We start from the raw sequence: 19,007 nt of genomic DNA, 5'->3' as shown, positions 1-19,007 counted from the left end.
TGCTTACTGTACATTACTGTCATTTTACTCTGCACCACATATGATTGAAAAACATCCTCACAGAGGTGGAAGAGGGCCCCTTTTTACTTTGCAGCAAGAGGAAGCATTTGTTCTATGGTGATTGCAAACAATGTAATAAAGTTCAAATAAATTCAAAGTGCTGTCATAGAGGATAACAATGTATTTGGCAATATTGAATCTGTGTCAATTGCAACAAATGACACAGTGCTCAAGAGAAATGCAATGTGCATGAAACAATTGTACAAAGTGCCATTTGAACAGAGCAGTGAAAGAGTGAAGTTGATCCTCAAGATGTATGTGAAGGTAAAACATGTCTTCTATGTATACTCTAATGTTCAGCACTGTAAAATGTTTTACTCTGTGTAGTTTCATCCAGTACACTAGCATTTTTGTATATGTATTCACAGAACATACTGTACAATATGTTTTCCAAAATGCATTACTTTAGACAGGAAAAGTTGTTTCTCTCTCTCTCTCTCTCTCTCTCTCTCTCTGCATTGGAAAACACTGTGAGAATAAACTGTCACAATGAAAACATGTCAAAGCCATTTGGCTATTTTGTTCATAAATAATGGTGTCAATACTTCTCATTTTGATGACACTGGCATATTCATTGACATGAATACATGCTTTTGAGGAATGGACTATCCATTTTTAGCAAGTGACGTGCTTTTGCGCGTTATCCAATAGGATTTGCAGTTTGCACTAACTGTTTTGAGAAATGCACTAGCTGCTGTGCAAATGTTAATAGTGATGTGAGAAAAGCGACTGAGAAAAGCTGTGAACACCTACGTGCACCTTCGTCATTTAACCGCATGGGGGAGACACATTCAAATCTATGGTACCTTTGTCTATGTATCTGCAACGTGTCGCTTTGCTGAAAGATCAATAAATGCTGCTTTTTACAGTCTTTCTCAGTGCATTTGGAACATATAATAATAGTAGTAATGTATTGTCAGTGTATCCAAACATAAGGCTGCCTTTTACCGCACAGGGGCCCAGAGGGGAGGGGAAAGTAGGAGGGCCGTGTCTCGCTCTGGGCCGTTTTTTCCTAAACTAGTGTAAAGTTGACAGAAAGTAAGCAGAGCAGAATGTTGTGGTAGCAGCCAAACCTCAGCCTGGGTGACTGGGACTGGGACTGTGGATGCCACCGATGGCCGCTGCTGCCTCACTTCACTCACACTGGGACCGTCTCCTCTCCGGGGCTGGATTTAAACACTCAAGAAGCTTCACTCTTACGTTTTTAACAATAACATCGTTGTTTTGAAACCGCAAGCTTCTAAGACTTTTCAAGACTGTATCATGGTGCACAAATATGGTAAGTACCGTTAAAGTAATGACTCTTCTATGTCATCCAACTGTAACTCAAACTTTAGTTTAACACAGTGATAGATATCATCATCTATTTCGCTTTAACCCTCAGAGCATCTTTGTGACCAAAAGTGACATTTTGGGTATTTTTATTTGTTTTGCTCTCATTATTCCAGTCATTTTAAAGGCCAGTTGTATGAAATTTTGCCATTATTGTTTTTAGGGGGGCAAGCCCGCGTATGTAAGCATACGCGGTTCCCTGGACCAGCGGTGCTAGGAACCCTTTTGTAATCGTAAGGATTTTTATTACTATGTTTCCCCCGGTAAAAGTAGTGCTGCAGAATAAACTGTGCGAGGTAGGGCGATGCCCTTAGGTAGGTGGGTCCAGACCCTCGCGTACCTTGGACGAAAAAACTCAAATATGTCCGCTAGCAGGTGGCGCTATAACCAAGATGAACACGTTTTGGCCTATAACTCCTACACCGTATGTCGCACATTTAAAAAGTTCAGCGAATAAGTTTTTCTTGAGCAAAATATGCGCAAATTATTAACGAGTAAAGTTTTCTAGCTAGCTTTAAAAACGCGAACTGGTGCATATCTCGGTCAAAATAAATGCTAACAACACCAAATCTGAGATCCTTGGTTGGCATGTGACTGTCGGGGGTACGCGCCAAATTTGAATAATATAGGTCACTAGGGGGCGCTGTAATAATGGAATATTTATATCTCCTAAATGGCAAGACCGTATTTTACCAAACTTGGTGGGTATGACCTTGGGTTGCTCTTGATGCCATATCTTGAAGTTAAACGCGATTGGTCAAAGTGGGTGTGGTTTATTACAACATAACATAAATAAACAAACATTTATTTCAGCTGAAGTATTGTGTTGAGGGTAGGAATGTAGCGATTCACTCAACTCCCGATATGATTCGATTCACGATACTGGGTTCACGATACGATTCTCTCAGGATTTATTTTACAAAATGAGACTGCAGACAAATTATAATTGAAAAATATTCCTATATATTTTTGGGGGGAAAAAACTAGAAAATACTGTGCTATTTTCCTTTTATTTTTCATTGTCAAAAGAATCCCTTGAGGGCTGTGAAATTTACAGGATATATAAAGCAGAGCACACACACCCATACCAGAAAGTGCACCACTAGGTGGCGCTATAATGGGTGCAAATGCATTTTGGCCTACAACTTTCACATTTTAAATCACATCTTCCAAAACTTCATATTCACCTGCTTACTGCAAATGCTTACTGCAAATGCCTGTGTCCTGACGCTTGCCCCAAGCCATCATCCTTTGTGACGTACTTCTATGGGCTCCGCGAAACCTGGGGGCCGAGTCGCATGGGAAGGCTTGTTCCCCTTTCATAACTGCTTGCAGTTCTAGTTACAATTGTATTTGCTCAATGCAAAGTCCTGTGTATTGGAAGTTTCCAGAAAAGTAGATATTTATCATACTGACATTCAGTAACCTCCTGACTGAATTTTCCCCATTGACTTCCATTGTAGCCACATATTTTTCACAGAGGTGAAAGTAATGGTTTACAAATACACATGTTACTGTAATTGAGTTGCTTTTATAGGTACGTGTACTTTTTTGAGTATATTTCTAAATCAGTAGTTTTACTTGTACTTAAGTACTTTTTAATAGAAGTAAAGTAATTAATTACATTTCTACACCCAACCGTTACTGAGTAAATTATTATTTTTTGTTTTAAAATGATCAACCGACATTGTAAAACTACAAAAAATGAAATAACCAGACAACAATCAATGCATCACATCATAGCCGACTATCCAGATTAAAACAAAAACAGCACTGAATGGAAGTTTTTTCTGAGTTAATAAAATCTATCTATACTTAGAGCCTGACACTTTTAATTTAATTTTAATTTAATTAATTGGTGTAATTTTATTTAAAATAAATAATTGTACATTTTGACAAACCTCTTATTAGATGCCTTTGTGAAAAATAAATTAATTGCGTAAGATTTGGCTTCTTTCTTTTTAAGTTTATACATGAGATGTTTACTGTATACAAGGAAACCGTGGCAAGATTTATTACCAAATATAAACATGGGGGGGGGTACTATTTAATTTAGTTACTTTTTACATATACTTGAGTATTTTACCTATGATTTACTTGTAATTGTACTTGAGTACAATTTAAATTAAAACAAGTAACAGTAATTCTACTTGAGTAGTATATATCAGTACTATAAAGTGTAAATCACCTACAGTAATAGATCTAAGCCTCTACTTTAAAACTGTCCTATGCTAAAAATAATAATGGATTAAATTCAATTCTGCTATCAATTATTGACACAGTCAAGGCTGTAATATTTTCATAACTTTGGCCCTCATTTTTGGAAATACTGCATATTTAGCGTTTTTCCTGCTGAAAAAGGAGATATTTTCATAATAAAAAATTCATAGAAACATTAGGTCTGAAGTAGTTGAAAAAAATCTGATGCAGTGAAAGTGAAAAAAAAATAATGGAATACATTTTATTGTATGTAAATTTAAAGAAGTGCACAAGGATTAAAACAATAATATACTATTTTGGCAAATTCCATGATTTGCCTTGCAGTGGTTGCTCTCTGGGATTCTTTCCTCATGAATCTAAATGTTTAACACTAACTGAGAAAGTTGTCGACTTATTTTAAGAAATGAATCATCTCTCCTCCCACTGGGTTCAACAACCAGCTGCACAGTCCCAATGCTGACACAGAGAGCAAAAACACCTGAAATCATCTGCTCTACAGGATAAAATAGACAATAGCTTTGTGTTTTCCAATAGGGTTGACTTAAGCACACCTTTTGGCAAAGCTGACAAGTAACAAGTACAAATGATCTGTTACTGTTTAAGTTGGTTTTTGGTATCTGTACTTTACTTGAGTATTGTATTTATTTTTTTGTCAACTTTTTACTTTTACTCATTACTTTTTTAAACAAATATTTGTACTTTCTACTCCTTACATTTAAAAAATTAGCTTGTTATTTTTAAGAAATTCGATAACTTTGAGATGACGTCTTGATAGCGCTGGGCAAAAAATCGATTTAATCGATTAATCTAATTTATAGATAAAAACGATTTTTAATTTGCAAATTTCAGTTTAATATATATATTATTTTTATTTTGTTTTTTTCCCATCACAGTTTTTCAGACTTTTTTGCGTTCCGATGTGAGCCAGCCCCCTCTTTGTTTACATGTGTTTACCCTTTGAACAGGCTATGTGTGTGCCGCAGGCATGTTCAATTTTTTATTCACACTATGCTGAGATGCTAAGGGAAGAGTTTATTATTTTTTTAATTGTAATGTTATATGTTATAGAATATGTGATATCTGATTTCTTAATCAGAAAATTTAAGCTACTGTGAAGTTGCTGTTGCATTTTTGCTAAATCTGGGTTAAAGCTTGAAATTGTTGAATGAGAGAGCCTCATTTACTTTTTATTTTGGAATTATTCTATGCATTTTAACTCTTGAGGACAATCACAGCAATAAAGATGCACTTTTGACAATATATCTGATGTCTGCAGTCATTTTTAAGTGCATTTAAAGAAAAATAATCAAAAATCAAATCGAAACTTGACCCTACGCCACAATTTAAAAAGACACAAACCAACAACCCCAAAGCTGGAGGAGAAGCTTGAAACATTTTATTAACAAATTGTATAATGAGTGGTAAATTCTTCAGGTATTGATAAAGGGTAACATATATATATATATATATATATATATATTTTTTTTTATGTACCGGTTTTCTACAAGTTCTGCTTGTGTTTTATTGAGCATTTGTCCTTTTTTTTCTTGACACATTTTATTTATTTTGAGTGCTACATTCTCCAAGTGTTCAAAGGTAACAGATTTAACTTGTTTCCATATACCAGTTTTCTACAAGTTCCTAAAAAATATGAATATAAAAGCAAATTCCATATAAAAAGTCATGGAAATTTGCTGGTTTAAAAGAATTGTCTATTTATTATTAAAGCAACATCTGTTTTACTTTTTACTTTTTGACTTAAGTAAATTTAGTAGCATGTACTTTTTTACTTTTACTCAAGTAAGAGAGCAACTTCAATACTTTTACTTTTACCAGAGTTATTTTTTATTCAAGTATCTATACTTTTACTTGAGTACTAAAGACGAATACCTTTGCCACCTCTGCCTTTTGATGATGCATGATTTTGTGTATCTGCTACTTATTTTTCAGATTTTTATTTGACAATTTAAATCTACTGGGTTTTCACAGAAAAAAAATGATTTGAATTAAATAATGGCATTGGTTTTAATGCATCCCTTGAAAGAATCAACTCTTCTTGTCATCTTTTCATGATAGTATTTTTTGCCATTTACTCAAATCCTACTGAGCATTAACTAAAAAAAAGCCAATGTATTCATGAATACACCCCACACTCATTATTAGGTTACACCCACATTGTGCTGTTATTGGTCTGAGTTTTGTATTTGTGTTGTGAGGCAGACACAGAGAGAGCAGTGGGAATACTCAGTCAGTACCAGGCCAACCTGACCAGTCCAGAGGAGCAGGCCTTGAAGACCAACGTGGACAAAGTTTCTGCTATATTGGGCAGCCAGCTGTTCCAAGCTCTTCTTGGTAAGGCAAAACTATACACTTTTAAAGAGGATTCATCTTTCTTTTGCCTAATTGACTCTAGATTAATATCCATGAAAAAGTTGCTGTTCTCATATCCTTCCTTTTAAAGGATGATCAATAAAACACTCAACCTTTCCCTATTTGATTTTTTGATAGTTTGATTTGTGTTGTTGTGTGACTAGATTTATAAAGTAATGATTAATTAGAGACTTTGTAGTTAATAAATCTTGATTAATCTCAATTAATTGCCCAACAGTATTTGACACGAGATGCAACAATCGTACATTTTAATAGATTTTGGTATATGACTGAATCAATGAAAACAATAAATTAGTTTAAACAACAAAATTATGTTGATTATTTTCATCACAGTGCTACCATAATGTGCAATATGAATAAAAAAAATATCATGATTCCATTATTTACAAAGCACAAACTTAAATTTAGATAAGGTATATCCATGCTTTTCTAGATTTTTGCAAAGCCACCATGACTTTTTATTTCGTCTTTTTTGGGATGTCTGGAATACCTCTGCTGAGCAGACCAACATTGAAATGACATGGTGGCCTGAAGTTGAGACGACGTCTCTGGCGGGTGCAGAATGAACATTTTTACAACTTTCTAGACATCCCCAAAAGGACAAAATTTGAAAGGTGGTCCATGGAGGGCTCAATCCAGAGACCTTAGGCTTTCCAGCGTACCTCCTTATCTATTCAGCTACCATAACCACATGTGAACTAGGAGATATCAGCATGTCACATCAAATTAACACGCATTGACAAACTACAGCATTAAAATACATTTTAATAAATGTGTTGCACTGTTGTGTTGGGAGTGTAAAATGAAGGGCAGCTCGTCCACCTGCCATGACCGCGCTTGATCTCCGCCGCACCGAGAGAACCAGCCATACATATCACCCAGCCAAGCATAGATCTGAGCAAAGTTGGGCATTTGACCATGAAATGAAAAACTTTTCCTTATATTCGTATGCCTGGGTTGAAACCAGGACTTGCGATCTCTTTTATGCCAATGCTTGCCATTGCCAATGCATTGTTGTATTGTTTAGCTTGTTTAACAAAGTTTTGATTCATGAAAAGGTCCTTGATAGCATTTGGTGGCTGTGGTGGGATTGAGCCAGGTTTAGGATTAGTGGGATTGTATGTGAGGTCTATTTTTCCAGACACGCAACTGAATCCTTTCCTCTCCTCTTTCCATACATAGGCATTGCAGTGTACGCATGTAGGACACTCAAACAGTGAGGTGATACTGAGTGTGTGTGTGAAATCACCATGAATCTCCTCTTTAAAAAAGTCTATCACACACTAAATTAAATAATACAGTAGTAGTATGATTAGATGGAGATAATAATAGTGAAAGTAGTAATAATAGTAATGGCTATAATAACAATAATAGTAATAATAATAAGCAATAACAAAATAACCTAACCCTAACCCTAAAATACTGTAATGAATACCAGTAAATAATAAGTTAATATGATAATTTCGCAATGCTAATACAATGACAGTAGATATGCTGATAATATAGCAATGCTAATAATACAATGATAATAAATGTGATGATAATTTTGCAATGCTAATAATACAATGATAACAAATATGAAGGTAATATAGCAATGCTAATAATACAATGATAATAATATGGATATAGTATTAATAGTGGAAGTAGTAATAGTAATAAAAGTAATGTTATAATGATATTAATAGTAATAACTGCAATAACAAAATAATATAATATGCTAAAAACTATTAATAATAAACTCAATTAAATAATACAGTAGTAGTATGATTAGATGGAGATAATAATAGTGAAAGTAGTAATAATAGTAATGCTATAATAATAATAGTAATAGTAATAACAGCAATAACAAAATAACCTAACCCTAACCCTAAAATAATGTAATGAATACCGGTAACTATAAGATAAAACAATAATAAGAAAGACTAATATGTAATCACATCATTCATCGCTCCATCTTTGGCTGCAGCAGTCAATGCATCAACTACGTGTATAACCTCGAGCACCATGTGATAAGCTTTAGCTTAGCTTTCTTAACTGCCGATGCCGACATTAGAATAGTAGTCGTCTCTAGCCGATAGATGAATAGCAGTTGATTCACAGTTCATCTGTTTCGCCTTCAAAATGGATACCGGAAGTCGTCTCAATTGTTATCAAGACGGATGCCGGAAATCGTCTCTCAACAGATGGTGTCATAGCGCCCCCTCACACCCTGAGGTCAAAAGCTGAATAGGTTTCATTTTTGGGCCGTCCAGAAGTGAAATGAAATTAAAATAAACATTTTGAAATGACCAAATTACTCCAAAATAACAGATACACACACTTGGAGTATTAGGAGCCCGTTGACCGAGTTTCGGGGAGATATTTGCTCCACACATACACACACACACACACACACACACACACACACACACACACACACACACACACACACACACAGACCTCCCTTGCTTTTATAGGTAGATGTCCTCTAAATCTTTGATTTTTCATTACAATTTTTTTTCTTCTCCTTGTTCTTTCTTTTCTTTGTGTACAGAAAATGAAATGATTATGCCCCGAAGTACTGCTTTACCAGATTCCCATTGAATGGATGGAGATGACTCTGGGGAATAATTTATTTCTAGGAAGGATGCCCACTCTTTTGTAATGAGATCATTCAATTCTGGAGACTTTTTAGTGAGTTACTAGGACATCCTGAAAGTAGGGAGTTACAATAATCAAATCTAGTTGTAAGAAATGCATGGATTAATTTTTCAGCATGACACTAGGCCAATATATTCCTGATTTTAGAAATATTACGGAGGTGGAAGAAGGCTGTCCTTGTGATTTGTTTAATATGAGAGTTAAAAGATAAGTCAATATCAAAGATAACGATTAAGTTTTTTACTGTGGTGCTGGGTGACAGTAATGCCATCCAGAGACACTATTTGCTATGATAATTTCTCTCTGAGGTGTTTTGGACCAAATAAAATCACTTTGGTTTTATCCTGGTTAAGAAAGAGAAAGTTACAGCTCATCCAGGAAGTGATGTCTTTAAGACAGCTCTGAAGTTTTAATAACTGACGAGTTTCATTAGATTTCATTGTGAGATAAAGCTGTGTATCATCTGCATATCAATGGAAATATATATCATGTTCTCTGATAATGTTACCTAGTGGAAGCATATGTAGTGTAAAGAGTATTGGTCCCAAAACTGAACCTTGTGGAACTCCATGATTAACTCTGGCGTGCGCTGAGGAGAGATTATTAACATGAACAAAGTGGGTTCTGTCTGATAGGTAGGATTTAAACCAACCCAGCACTGTTTCTTTAATCCCAAAAACACTTTCCAGTCTCTGCAGCAGTAGATGATGATCCACTGTATCGAAGGCTGCACTGAGATCAAAGAGCACCAGAACTGAGACCAACCCTCTGTCGAAGGCTACGAGGAGAAGGCAGTCTCTGTGCTGTGATGGGCTCTACAGCCAGACTGAAAGCTCTAGTATAAATTGTTCCTTGTAGGTGATCACATAGTTGACGTGCAATGACTTTTTCAAGAATTTTGGAAACAAAAGGGAGATAGGATATTGGCCTATAATTGGACAAGTCACTTGGATTGAGGGTAAGTTTTTTAAGTAGAGGTTTGATTACCACGGTTTTAAAGGCCTGCGGTACATAACCTGTTGCTAGAGATGTGTTAATCCAGTTCACCATATTAGTGCTAATTAGTGGAAGAACGTCTTTGAATAGTAGAGTTGGAATTGGATCTAAAAGACAGGTTGTTGGTTTAGAAGCACTAACTATTGAGGTCAGTTCAGATAGACCAAGTGGAGTGAAACTATGTAAATAAAATCTGCATGTTGGGGATACCTCAGGAGCTGTTTTGTTTGAGAAATTATTGAGCACTCCTGCAGGGGGGACATTAGCTTTGTTTCTAATTGTTAAGAAGTTGATGAAGTCATCACTGCTCAGGTTAACAGGAATAGAGGGTTCAACAGAGCTGTGGCTTTTGATGAGCCTGGCTACAGTGTTGAATATAGACACCGAGGATTATTTTTTTTTTCCTCTATTAGAGTTGAGTAATAGGAAGTTCTAGCTTTGCGAAGAGCTTTTTTATAAGTTAACAAACTCTTTCTCCAGGCTATATGAACTTCTACCATGTTTGAAGAGAGCCACTTCCTTTCCAATTTCCACGATGCCTGTTTTAAAAGATGCAATTCAGAATTATACCAGGGAGCGACCTTTTTATGACATATCGTCTTCTTTTTAAGCGGGGCAACAACATCCAGAGCTGTGTGCAGTGACAACATTGCACTGTTGACAAGATCATCTATTTTCTCTATCATTAGACATTGATAACTACTCTCTGTTGCAATATCATATGGATCATAGGTGTGTACATACATCTGCTGATGCCTCTGGACACATCATCAGTTATGTGCCTGGTCTCATCGGGCGTTTCATGTCTTTCAACATAATACGCCCTCCTCCAGGTGACCCAGCCGTGGCTGATCAGGCCCCGGCTCGTGTCCAGATGGCTAACTAGCTACCATGACTCCATGGCTCTCCTCTCTTGATTCACAGCCATCTTGAGGCCCTCTCTGCCGCCTCGGTGGTACTGTTAATGGCTCTCCTCCTTCTCTCTCCCTCGATGCCCAAACAGCTGAGTGTTCTGGTTAGGGAACGGGCTGCAAAACCCCTACATCCAACCTCCACTGGGAAACACCTTGCTCTCCAACCAGCCAGCTTGCAGTCACTGACCAGTCCCGCATATTTGGAGAGCTTCCTCTCAAAGGCTTCTTGCAGGCGATCTTTCCACGGGATGGTCAGCTCCAGCAGCACTATTTGCTTACTGGCCTCAGACACAAGGACAATGTCAGGTCGCAGGGTGGTGACTGCAATGTGGCCGAGAAACTTCAGCTGATGCTGAAGATCCACCAACAGCTGCCAGTCTTTTGCAGAGGTTAGGATTCCTGCAGAGGTACTTCTGGCCGGGGTTGGCTGCTCCCCAGCTCTGACAAAGGCGATGGTTTCCTTGGAGGGTCGAGCACGCTTCGCGTACACAAGTCCTTCGCTGATAACTTCAGCGATGGTCTTAAGAACCTGGTCATGCCTTCAGCGGTACCGCCCATCTCCAAGTAAGGTAAGCAATGATGGAACTAAATATTTAAATCTAGCTACAGCTTTTTCCAACAGTGATCTACTATAGTGTACCCTTCTCTCAGCATTTAAGCAAGCTGATATTTTGAATTCAAAGGATAACAGGAAGTGATCTGAAAGAATAGGATTTTGAGGATATATTGTCCTGTGATGGACTGGCGCCCTGTCCAGGGTGTACCCCCGCCCAGCGCCCTATGAGAGCCGGAGATTGGCACCGGCAGACCCCCGCGACCCTGTTAAACGGGAATAAGCGGGTATGAAGATGGATGGATGGATGGATATATTGTCAGGTGGTCAATAACTAAACCATATGTTAGAACAAGGTCCAGGGCATGATTAAGATAATGAGTTGGTTTGTTTACATTTTGTGTAAAGCCGATTGAATCTAATAGTGAGGTAAACAATTCATTTAGGCTGTTGTTTTTATCATCAACATGAATGTTAAAGTCACCTACTATCATAGCTTTGTCAGTGCTCAGCACCAGATCAGTGAGAAAGTCAGAGAATTCAGAGAGAAACTCTGAATATGGACCAGGAGGACGGTAAACTATAACCAGTAAAGTGGGTTTTTTTATCTTGTTTTTGGGATTACATATTTCAAGTGAGAGGCTTTCGAATGAATTTTGGTTAAGTTCGGTTTTTGTGGCAACTGATAAGTTTGAGTGAAAAACTGCTGCCACTCTTCCTGACCACTCTAACGGGGAATATGGTGATTACCATAATTGGGAGGGCTGGCTTCATTGAGCAATAAAATCTTCATTTTTGAGCCAAGTCTCTGTGAGGCATAATACACTGAATTGATGGTCAGTTATAAGATCACTCACTAAGAGGGATTTAGACGAAAGTGATCTGATATTTAATAGTCCACATTTAATGGTTTGTTCATTGTTTTGTGTTCTGATTGTAGTTTTAATTTTAATGAGATTTTTATGGTTAACTCCTCTTTTGTGGGCTTTAATTTGTATTGCATGTTGTTCTGTACTGCTCAGCACAATGTTTATGGGGTATAATTGCTTTATGTTTTGAGTAAGGGACTTACAGTATCTATGAAAGATTTTGTTGTAACTGCCGGTTTATTCTCAGCTAGTCATGTGCTTGTGGAGTTGTGAATCACAGACTATATTTAATTTTAGAATTTGTGCTCCATGTAAATTAGGGTGGGCACCGTCTTTTTGGAATAGATCAGCACGTTTCCAGAAGAGGTCAAAGTTATCAATAAATGTGAAATTATGGCGCTTGCAGCAGGATTGTAAGAAGTTGTGCTGCTGTTATAGGCGACTAAATCATTCTATACCCCTATTTAATGTAGGAAGAGGGCCAGAAATTAATATTGATTTCCCACTTGCCTTTAGAACATTAAAGAGAAGGTTAAACTCGTTCACGGTCTGTATCGATTCACATCAAGTGGTATTGTTCATCCCTATATGTAACACTATTTTAGTGACAGTTGCTGGCAGCGTGGGTAACATTTGATTAAGTTTGTTTAAGATAGTGTGAACTGTAGCACCTGGAATAAAGTGTGTGATAGCATTAAAGAATCTAATATTCCTTGTTATTCAATCGCACATAATGAGTGTAGTTTGTGGGAAGAGAGTGTTAGGAGTGAGTGTGCGCCTGTTATACTTGCCGAGAACGTCCGGCTGGTGGATCACAGCTGGCTGTGGTGGAGTTTCCGTCCTCGGAGTTGACTAGTATTGGGGCATCTATGTGGGAACGCCTGGTGGTGCAGACAGCGAGACCAAACCCGGAAACAACTAAAGCTAAAACTAAGAGAGATGGATGGATGTGAGAACATTTCGGCAAAAAAAATAAAAAATAAATAAATACATTGGAAAATGGGATAGAGTTTTCCATAATAAAAAGCAGCAGGATGGGTCACAGTTACATGTTCTGTAAGATTTGTATCTGAGATTTTAATGTCTCCCACTGGAGAGGGAACGATGTAAGTTACCACGAAAAATCAGCCAAGCACAAGTGCCTTCCAAAAAGTGTTAAAGGATGTAAAGTCTGTAACAAATGTGTCTAATAAGTCATTAGTGAATGCCAGAGAACTACATGAGTGAGCATGAGAAATTAAAAGAAAATATGTAATGAAAATAAAAGGTAAATGTCTAACTTAAAGACAAGCAACTTGAAACAGTAAAATACGTGTTGAGTTGTCTATTAACTCTAAGCATATTGAATAAACAAATGTGCTTCATATGCCCATTTATATGATTTCGCCCAGCCCTAGTAGGAATGTTCACAGCATTTCAATATCAACAAAGGTAGGCCTACCAGATTCTAATCACCTTATTGTATTTAACAGTCAACATTGAAGTAATAGCTCTGGTGATCGGTTAACTCTTTCTTGCACAATTTACACACAACTGGGCTTTTGTTTTGAACAAGGTGTTAGTATAAACTAAAATTATTGCCAATAAAACGCCAGATTTCTTTGGTTGTCTGTACATCAGTATTATGGGTGTACCAGGAACTCGTGCAATGAGAAGGTTCTGTGTTATGTTGTATTTTTTTTAGTGCGTTATTTTTCTGTAATTAATGAATCGCAATTAATGCGATGGAGTCATAGCACTTGTTGAAATACATTTCATGGGACGTTAAAAAACTCTTATATTTATCCAATTAGCTCTTGTGAATGAAGCCTTTTAGTCCACTGCCACAAAGCTTAGCTGTATGTTCTTTGTCAGTTTGTCATGAAATCCCAATAAAGCCACACAAACCTGAGTTTATTTATAGACAGAGCTGTTCTAGGCTTTACACTGGTCTTTTCTGTTTTTCCTTGACTTGACAAAAACAACCTCCTATAGTGTGGGTTGGTCTTTGAATTAAGATCAGCATGAAACTTTATTTAGGTTTGCTACCAATAATGAGCACACTGATATTAATGATTCTAAATGAACCTCCATATGAGCGTACTTATTATACTGCAATGATCAGAAAGGTTATCATTACTAGATATAACTAGCTCCACTGTCCTGACAGGTTTTGTGTTTGAAAAAAAGCTGAAGGCCAGCATGAATGTCCTTTTTTCCTTTCAAAGCAGATAACACACATCACTTCAGCTTGACTAATGCTTCAGTGGACCGACTAATTACCACACTATAATGATGTTCGCCCATGGGTCTGCTATTGCTTCTGCTGACCCACTGCTACTTCTTTGCACCAGATCTGTTGTTGCTGTCATGACTCAGGCAGCAACAACAAAAAATGTAATAAAGCTGTTTTACCCTTGAAGGAAACTTTATTGTTGTATTTTATGTGAGGTTAATTTACACCCGCCCAACACCCAATAACAGCTGGGGATAGCCGTCAGCAGACCCCTACGAACCTGAAAAGGGTCAGAAAATGAATCAACTATTAATTGCTTTTCTTTCTTTTTTTAAGTTTAAAGGTCACACAACCCAACCATGTGTTAGAAATCATGGGTGAACCTCAGTCTAATTTTCAAGGTTCCTTTTCACATTTACTAGCATGATTTACATTTGCTTGGATGATTCCTATCCACATATTTGATCCACTACATATAAGGCACATACAGGAGAAAGACAAAAAATTGAATATCGTGCAAAAGTTAATTCATTATTGTTAATATTATTATTAATTGCTAAAGAAGTTGGATGTTCTCAAAGTGTTGTATCAAAGCACTTTAATGGAAAGTTAAGTGGAAAGGAAAAGGTTTTAAGAAAAAGATGCACAAGCAGTAGGGGTGACCACAGCCTGGAGGGGATTGTCAGGGAAAGGCCATTCAAAAGTGTGGGGGAGCTTCACAAGGAGTGGACTGAGGTTGGAGTTACTGCATTACGAGCCGTCACACAAAGACGGATCCTGAACATGGGCTAAAGACAAAAATAACTGGTCTGTTGCTTAGTGGTCCAAAGTCCTCTGTTCTGATTACTATTTGGAAACCAAGGTCCCAGAGTCTGGAGGAAGAATGGAGAGGCACACAAAACAAGATCCTTTGGGTTGACACTTGCGTCCTTTCTGTGTGGAGTTTGCATGTTCTCCCTGTGCTGCATGGGTTTCCCCCGGTTACTCCGGTGTGCTCTGATGTCATGGGAAGGTTCAGTAACTTGATTAAATGTCTACATGGTTGCACAGTCACAAACAAAGTTGGCCTCTGCTGTGCATTGTTACGGCTGAATTTACGGTTGACCTCATTTGGAGACATGATTTGTTGCTCTGGTTGAATGATGGAGTCCAGGAGAAGCATTGATGATTTTATATAAAAAAAGTTTATTCTAAACTAAGAAAAAAAGTACAAGATGGAACAAAAGAAGTGACCGTCCCGGCCGGAGGTCCGATGATTGAGTGAGACACAGTTCTGATCCAATACGTATATTCCCCTCAGTCCCTCTCCCTCCTCCCCCCAGGAGATTGAGATAGAGGCAGAGGGAGGAGGTGAGGACAGAGGGTGAAAAGGAAAGACAGTTTGTTCTTTTGGGTCTAAACAACCAGTTCTGTTATCTGTCGGTTGTCATAGAGACGGAGGAGTGTGCGTTTGTGTTTGTGTGTGTGAATGAATGTGTATGGCGTGTGTGTGTGACATGTGACTGTGTGAGCATGTGAGTGCGCACACAGAGTGCCTATGCGTCCTTGTGCGTTTATTGTTTTGGGGAGATAAGGTGGTGGCTTTTGACAAGGCAGTTTGACCCAGCAAAGTTGAAGACATGAAAATCACACAATGGAATGTTACCCAAGGCTTAAGGATTAAAATATATGAACTAATAATTTCGCCCCCCACAGCATCCATCCTTTTGTTTTAACATAACAAACATGCAGTGAGAGGCCGAAGGGATGGGATGCACACATTAAACCCCACAGCACCCTAAAAGCTGTAGTGGTGTTTTATTACTGTAACTAACAAAGATGTGTTTTGTTGGCCTGGCCTTTAAATTGTGACCTACATTTTTGCTAGTGTGTTTCTTTGGTGAATTGTTGGTTGCTCACCCTCCTGGTAAAACAGGGTCAAAGGTTAACACTACATGTAATGCAATATTTTGTAAGTTATCCACAATTTATTCTTGCATCATCATTAGCGTTGGGCACTGAGAACCGTTCGAAATAGGAACCTGTTCCAAATAGGAACCGGTTCCTAACGTCCGGTTCCAGAACCGTTACGAAGATGTTTGCATTTCGATTGTTTTTTTCGATTCCTAAATGCCCGCATTGGTTTGTTTTCGCGGCTTGCTCTGTTCGTTTCCGCAGGGTTTGTATAAGATGCGTTCAGAACTCGACTGTAGTGTGTGTGATAATTGGAGATCCTTCTGGGGAAAACCGAACCTGATAGGAAGAGATGGAATCCACCCTACTTTGGAGGGAGCATCTCTACTATCAGAAAACATGGCACAGTCACTGTTATGACATCTCATGAATGAGACCATGTTATAATGAGAATCCAGTAACTATAATAGAATGATAAATATTAAAATAAAACAGCGTGTGCGATTTCCCCGGTTTAATTCTATGGGATATGAACATGATAAATGTGTTTGTTGTTGTTGTTTTTTAACTCACTTTTATATTTTTTTGTAATGTATGTTTTTTGGAGTCAATATGTGTATTTGTGTATCTTTCTGTTTTAGTATATTTAAATAAATAAATACGTATGTGTTTGAGATGCTGATAACCAAACTCCATAGACATTGTAGCGCCAATCAGAAAAACAACCAAACTGTGCAAAACAAAACGTAAAGCTCCAAACTACATGAGTGAGTCAGTAAATTAAAGTGTTATGCACAATTCGACTGTCTTTTTTTAAAAAACAAAAATAGTTTTTTACTTTCGAACCGAGTGGTCAGAGCTTAGCTTCCATGCACGGCACCACAGAGAATCTGCAGTTTTCCAGATGGAGAATTGAACAGGTTGAGGTCAATATCGACTCTAGTGAAACAGCGCGTTATTGAACAACAGTTATATGATTTAAACAATGGGAAACGTGTCTTCAGAAGACTCACCAGTGGCTGGCGGTTTCAAATCATCTATTCAGAGAGCTCCCGTGTTTGAGACACTAACAATAGCATGGCACAGGAGGCAGTGGCGTCTGAGTTTTTCTTATATTATTCTATGTGCTAAGAAAGATGCTAGCAGCTACAATGTAAACACACACACACACGGCTGATGCACGTTCGTGCACTACACCGGGATGAAAATACTGAACTCACACAGAGCCGTTTAGAGAGTTGGTGTTGCAAAACGTTTATTTTTCGTGGTACTTCTGTGTCTCTCTTAACAACCTGCGACGGATTATGTGTAAGACGCGCGCGAGATAACACACGGAGGAGATGGATGGAGAGACACACACACACACAGTATTTATAATAAAAATAAACTAAATGAGTAAAACAAAACAAAAAATAAACAGTATTTACACCAAATGACTCCAGAATCACACTACAATGGCAACAAAAAACAATAATTATACAAAAAATGCACAAAAAGACAACTGAAAGATTAAAAAACACAATGATGACATTAAACCAGGAAAATTGCACCCGCAAATATACTCCTTATGCTCCCACATGAATGCATACTTCCGACGGGCACTGTACTCTACTTAAAAAAAACATACATTTACAGAAAAATATAACAAATATATGAAAATGGCTCAAAATACACAAAACTAAATATTTATACAAAAAAAACACAAAATAACAACAGAAATGCACAAAACTACACTAATAAAGATACAAAAATACACAAAAAGATTCCAGAATCACACTGAAATGGCAACAAAAAACTATTATTATACAAAAAATGCACAAAAACACAACAGAAAGATACAAAAATACGCAATTATACCCCTTATGCTCCCACATGAATGCATACTTCCGACGGGCACTGTACTAGTGTATTTAAATGGTAAAGCTTCAGTTTAGCCTTTGTTTACATCTATCTATAAGGTCTGTGTGTGCGTGCTTGTGTGTGGAGCGAATAGCTCCTCGATGCGGTGCGAGTTCGACTTGAAACTCGGTCAATGGCTTCCAAATACCCCAAGTGTGTGCATCTGTTATTTTGGAGTAATTTGGTCATTTCCAAATGTTTATTTTAATTTTATTTCACTTCTGGACGGCACGGCAAATGAAACCTATTCAGTTTTTGACCTCAGGGTGTGAGGGGGCGCTAGCGCACCATCTGTATCCATTTCACTGCACAGCTCACTTCCGGAAGTTGTATAACGGACCACCATTTAGTCCGGTTACAGTCCGTAGAGTGGTAGTGAGATCCCATCATCAATCAATCAATCAATCTTTATTTGTATAGCGCCAAATCATAACCAATGGTATCTCAAGGCACTTTACAGTAGAGCAGTCTTAAGGATGGACTCTTCATTTTATGGATACACACATATGCATATATACGTATATACACATACATATGTATCCCACACCCAACATGAATTCATCATGGCGGCAAGGAAAACCTTCTGTTAAGCAGCAGGAACCTTGTGTGGATCCCATTCCTATGATGAACAGCCATCCACGTTATGCTGTGTTGGGTGTGTGCAGAGGAGAGGGTGGAGACAGAGCCGCTGAGACTCTGTAACTCCACACTGAGGATCCCACGGACCTGCAAGACAAAAGCCAGAAGGAGTACAGGAGCAAACACACAAGGGAAGAAGCAGACATAGAGGGAGTGTTTGAGAGAGGAATGGGACCCTCTCCGGTCCCTCTCTAGCCTAAATGACCTCTCTACGCCCTCTCCAACCTCTCTCCAACCGAGCATGCCAGACCCCCCCCCCCCGGCAGTCTATGCCTATTGCATCTTAATTATGAGCTATGAGCTGGTTCCTAACTCAAAATGTTTGAGGAAACATTCTTTTTACTGTTCCTTATTTGGTGATAATGTTTCAAAACGTTTATTTTCAT

At 37.8% G+C, this 19,007-nt stretch overlaps 1 protein-coding gene across 1 annotated transcript in view; it reads left to right on the top strand.

Annotated features, from left to right (window-relative positions):
• Positions 1 to 1,074: 1,074 nt before the first annotated feature.
• dlg3 (discs, large homolog 3 (Drosophila)) overlaps positions 1,075 to 19,007 on the top strand; it is a 197,755-nt gene continuing 179,822 nt past the window's right edge. Inside the window, 2 exon segments of the mRNA XM_028458760.1 lie at positions 1,075 to 1,339; positions 5,833 to 5,964. Coding sequence (XP_028314561.1) covers positions 1,324 to 1,339; positions 5,833 to 5,964 — 148 coding nt within the window. The 5' untranslated portion in view covers positions 1,075 to 1,323.

Source organism: Gouania willdenowi, chromosome 10, assembly GCF_900634775.1.
Source record: "Gouania willdenowi chromosome 10, fGouWil2.1, whole genome shotgun sequence".
Lineage (NCBI taxonomy): Eukaryota > Metazoa > Chordata > Actinopteri > Blenniiformes > Gobiesocidae > Gouania > Gouania willdenowi.
This window is presented reverse-complemented; position numbering and strand designations above follow the sequence as displayed.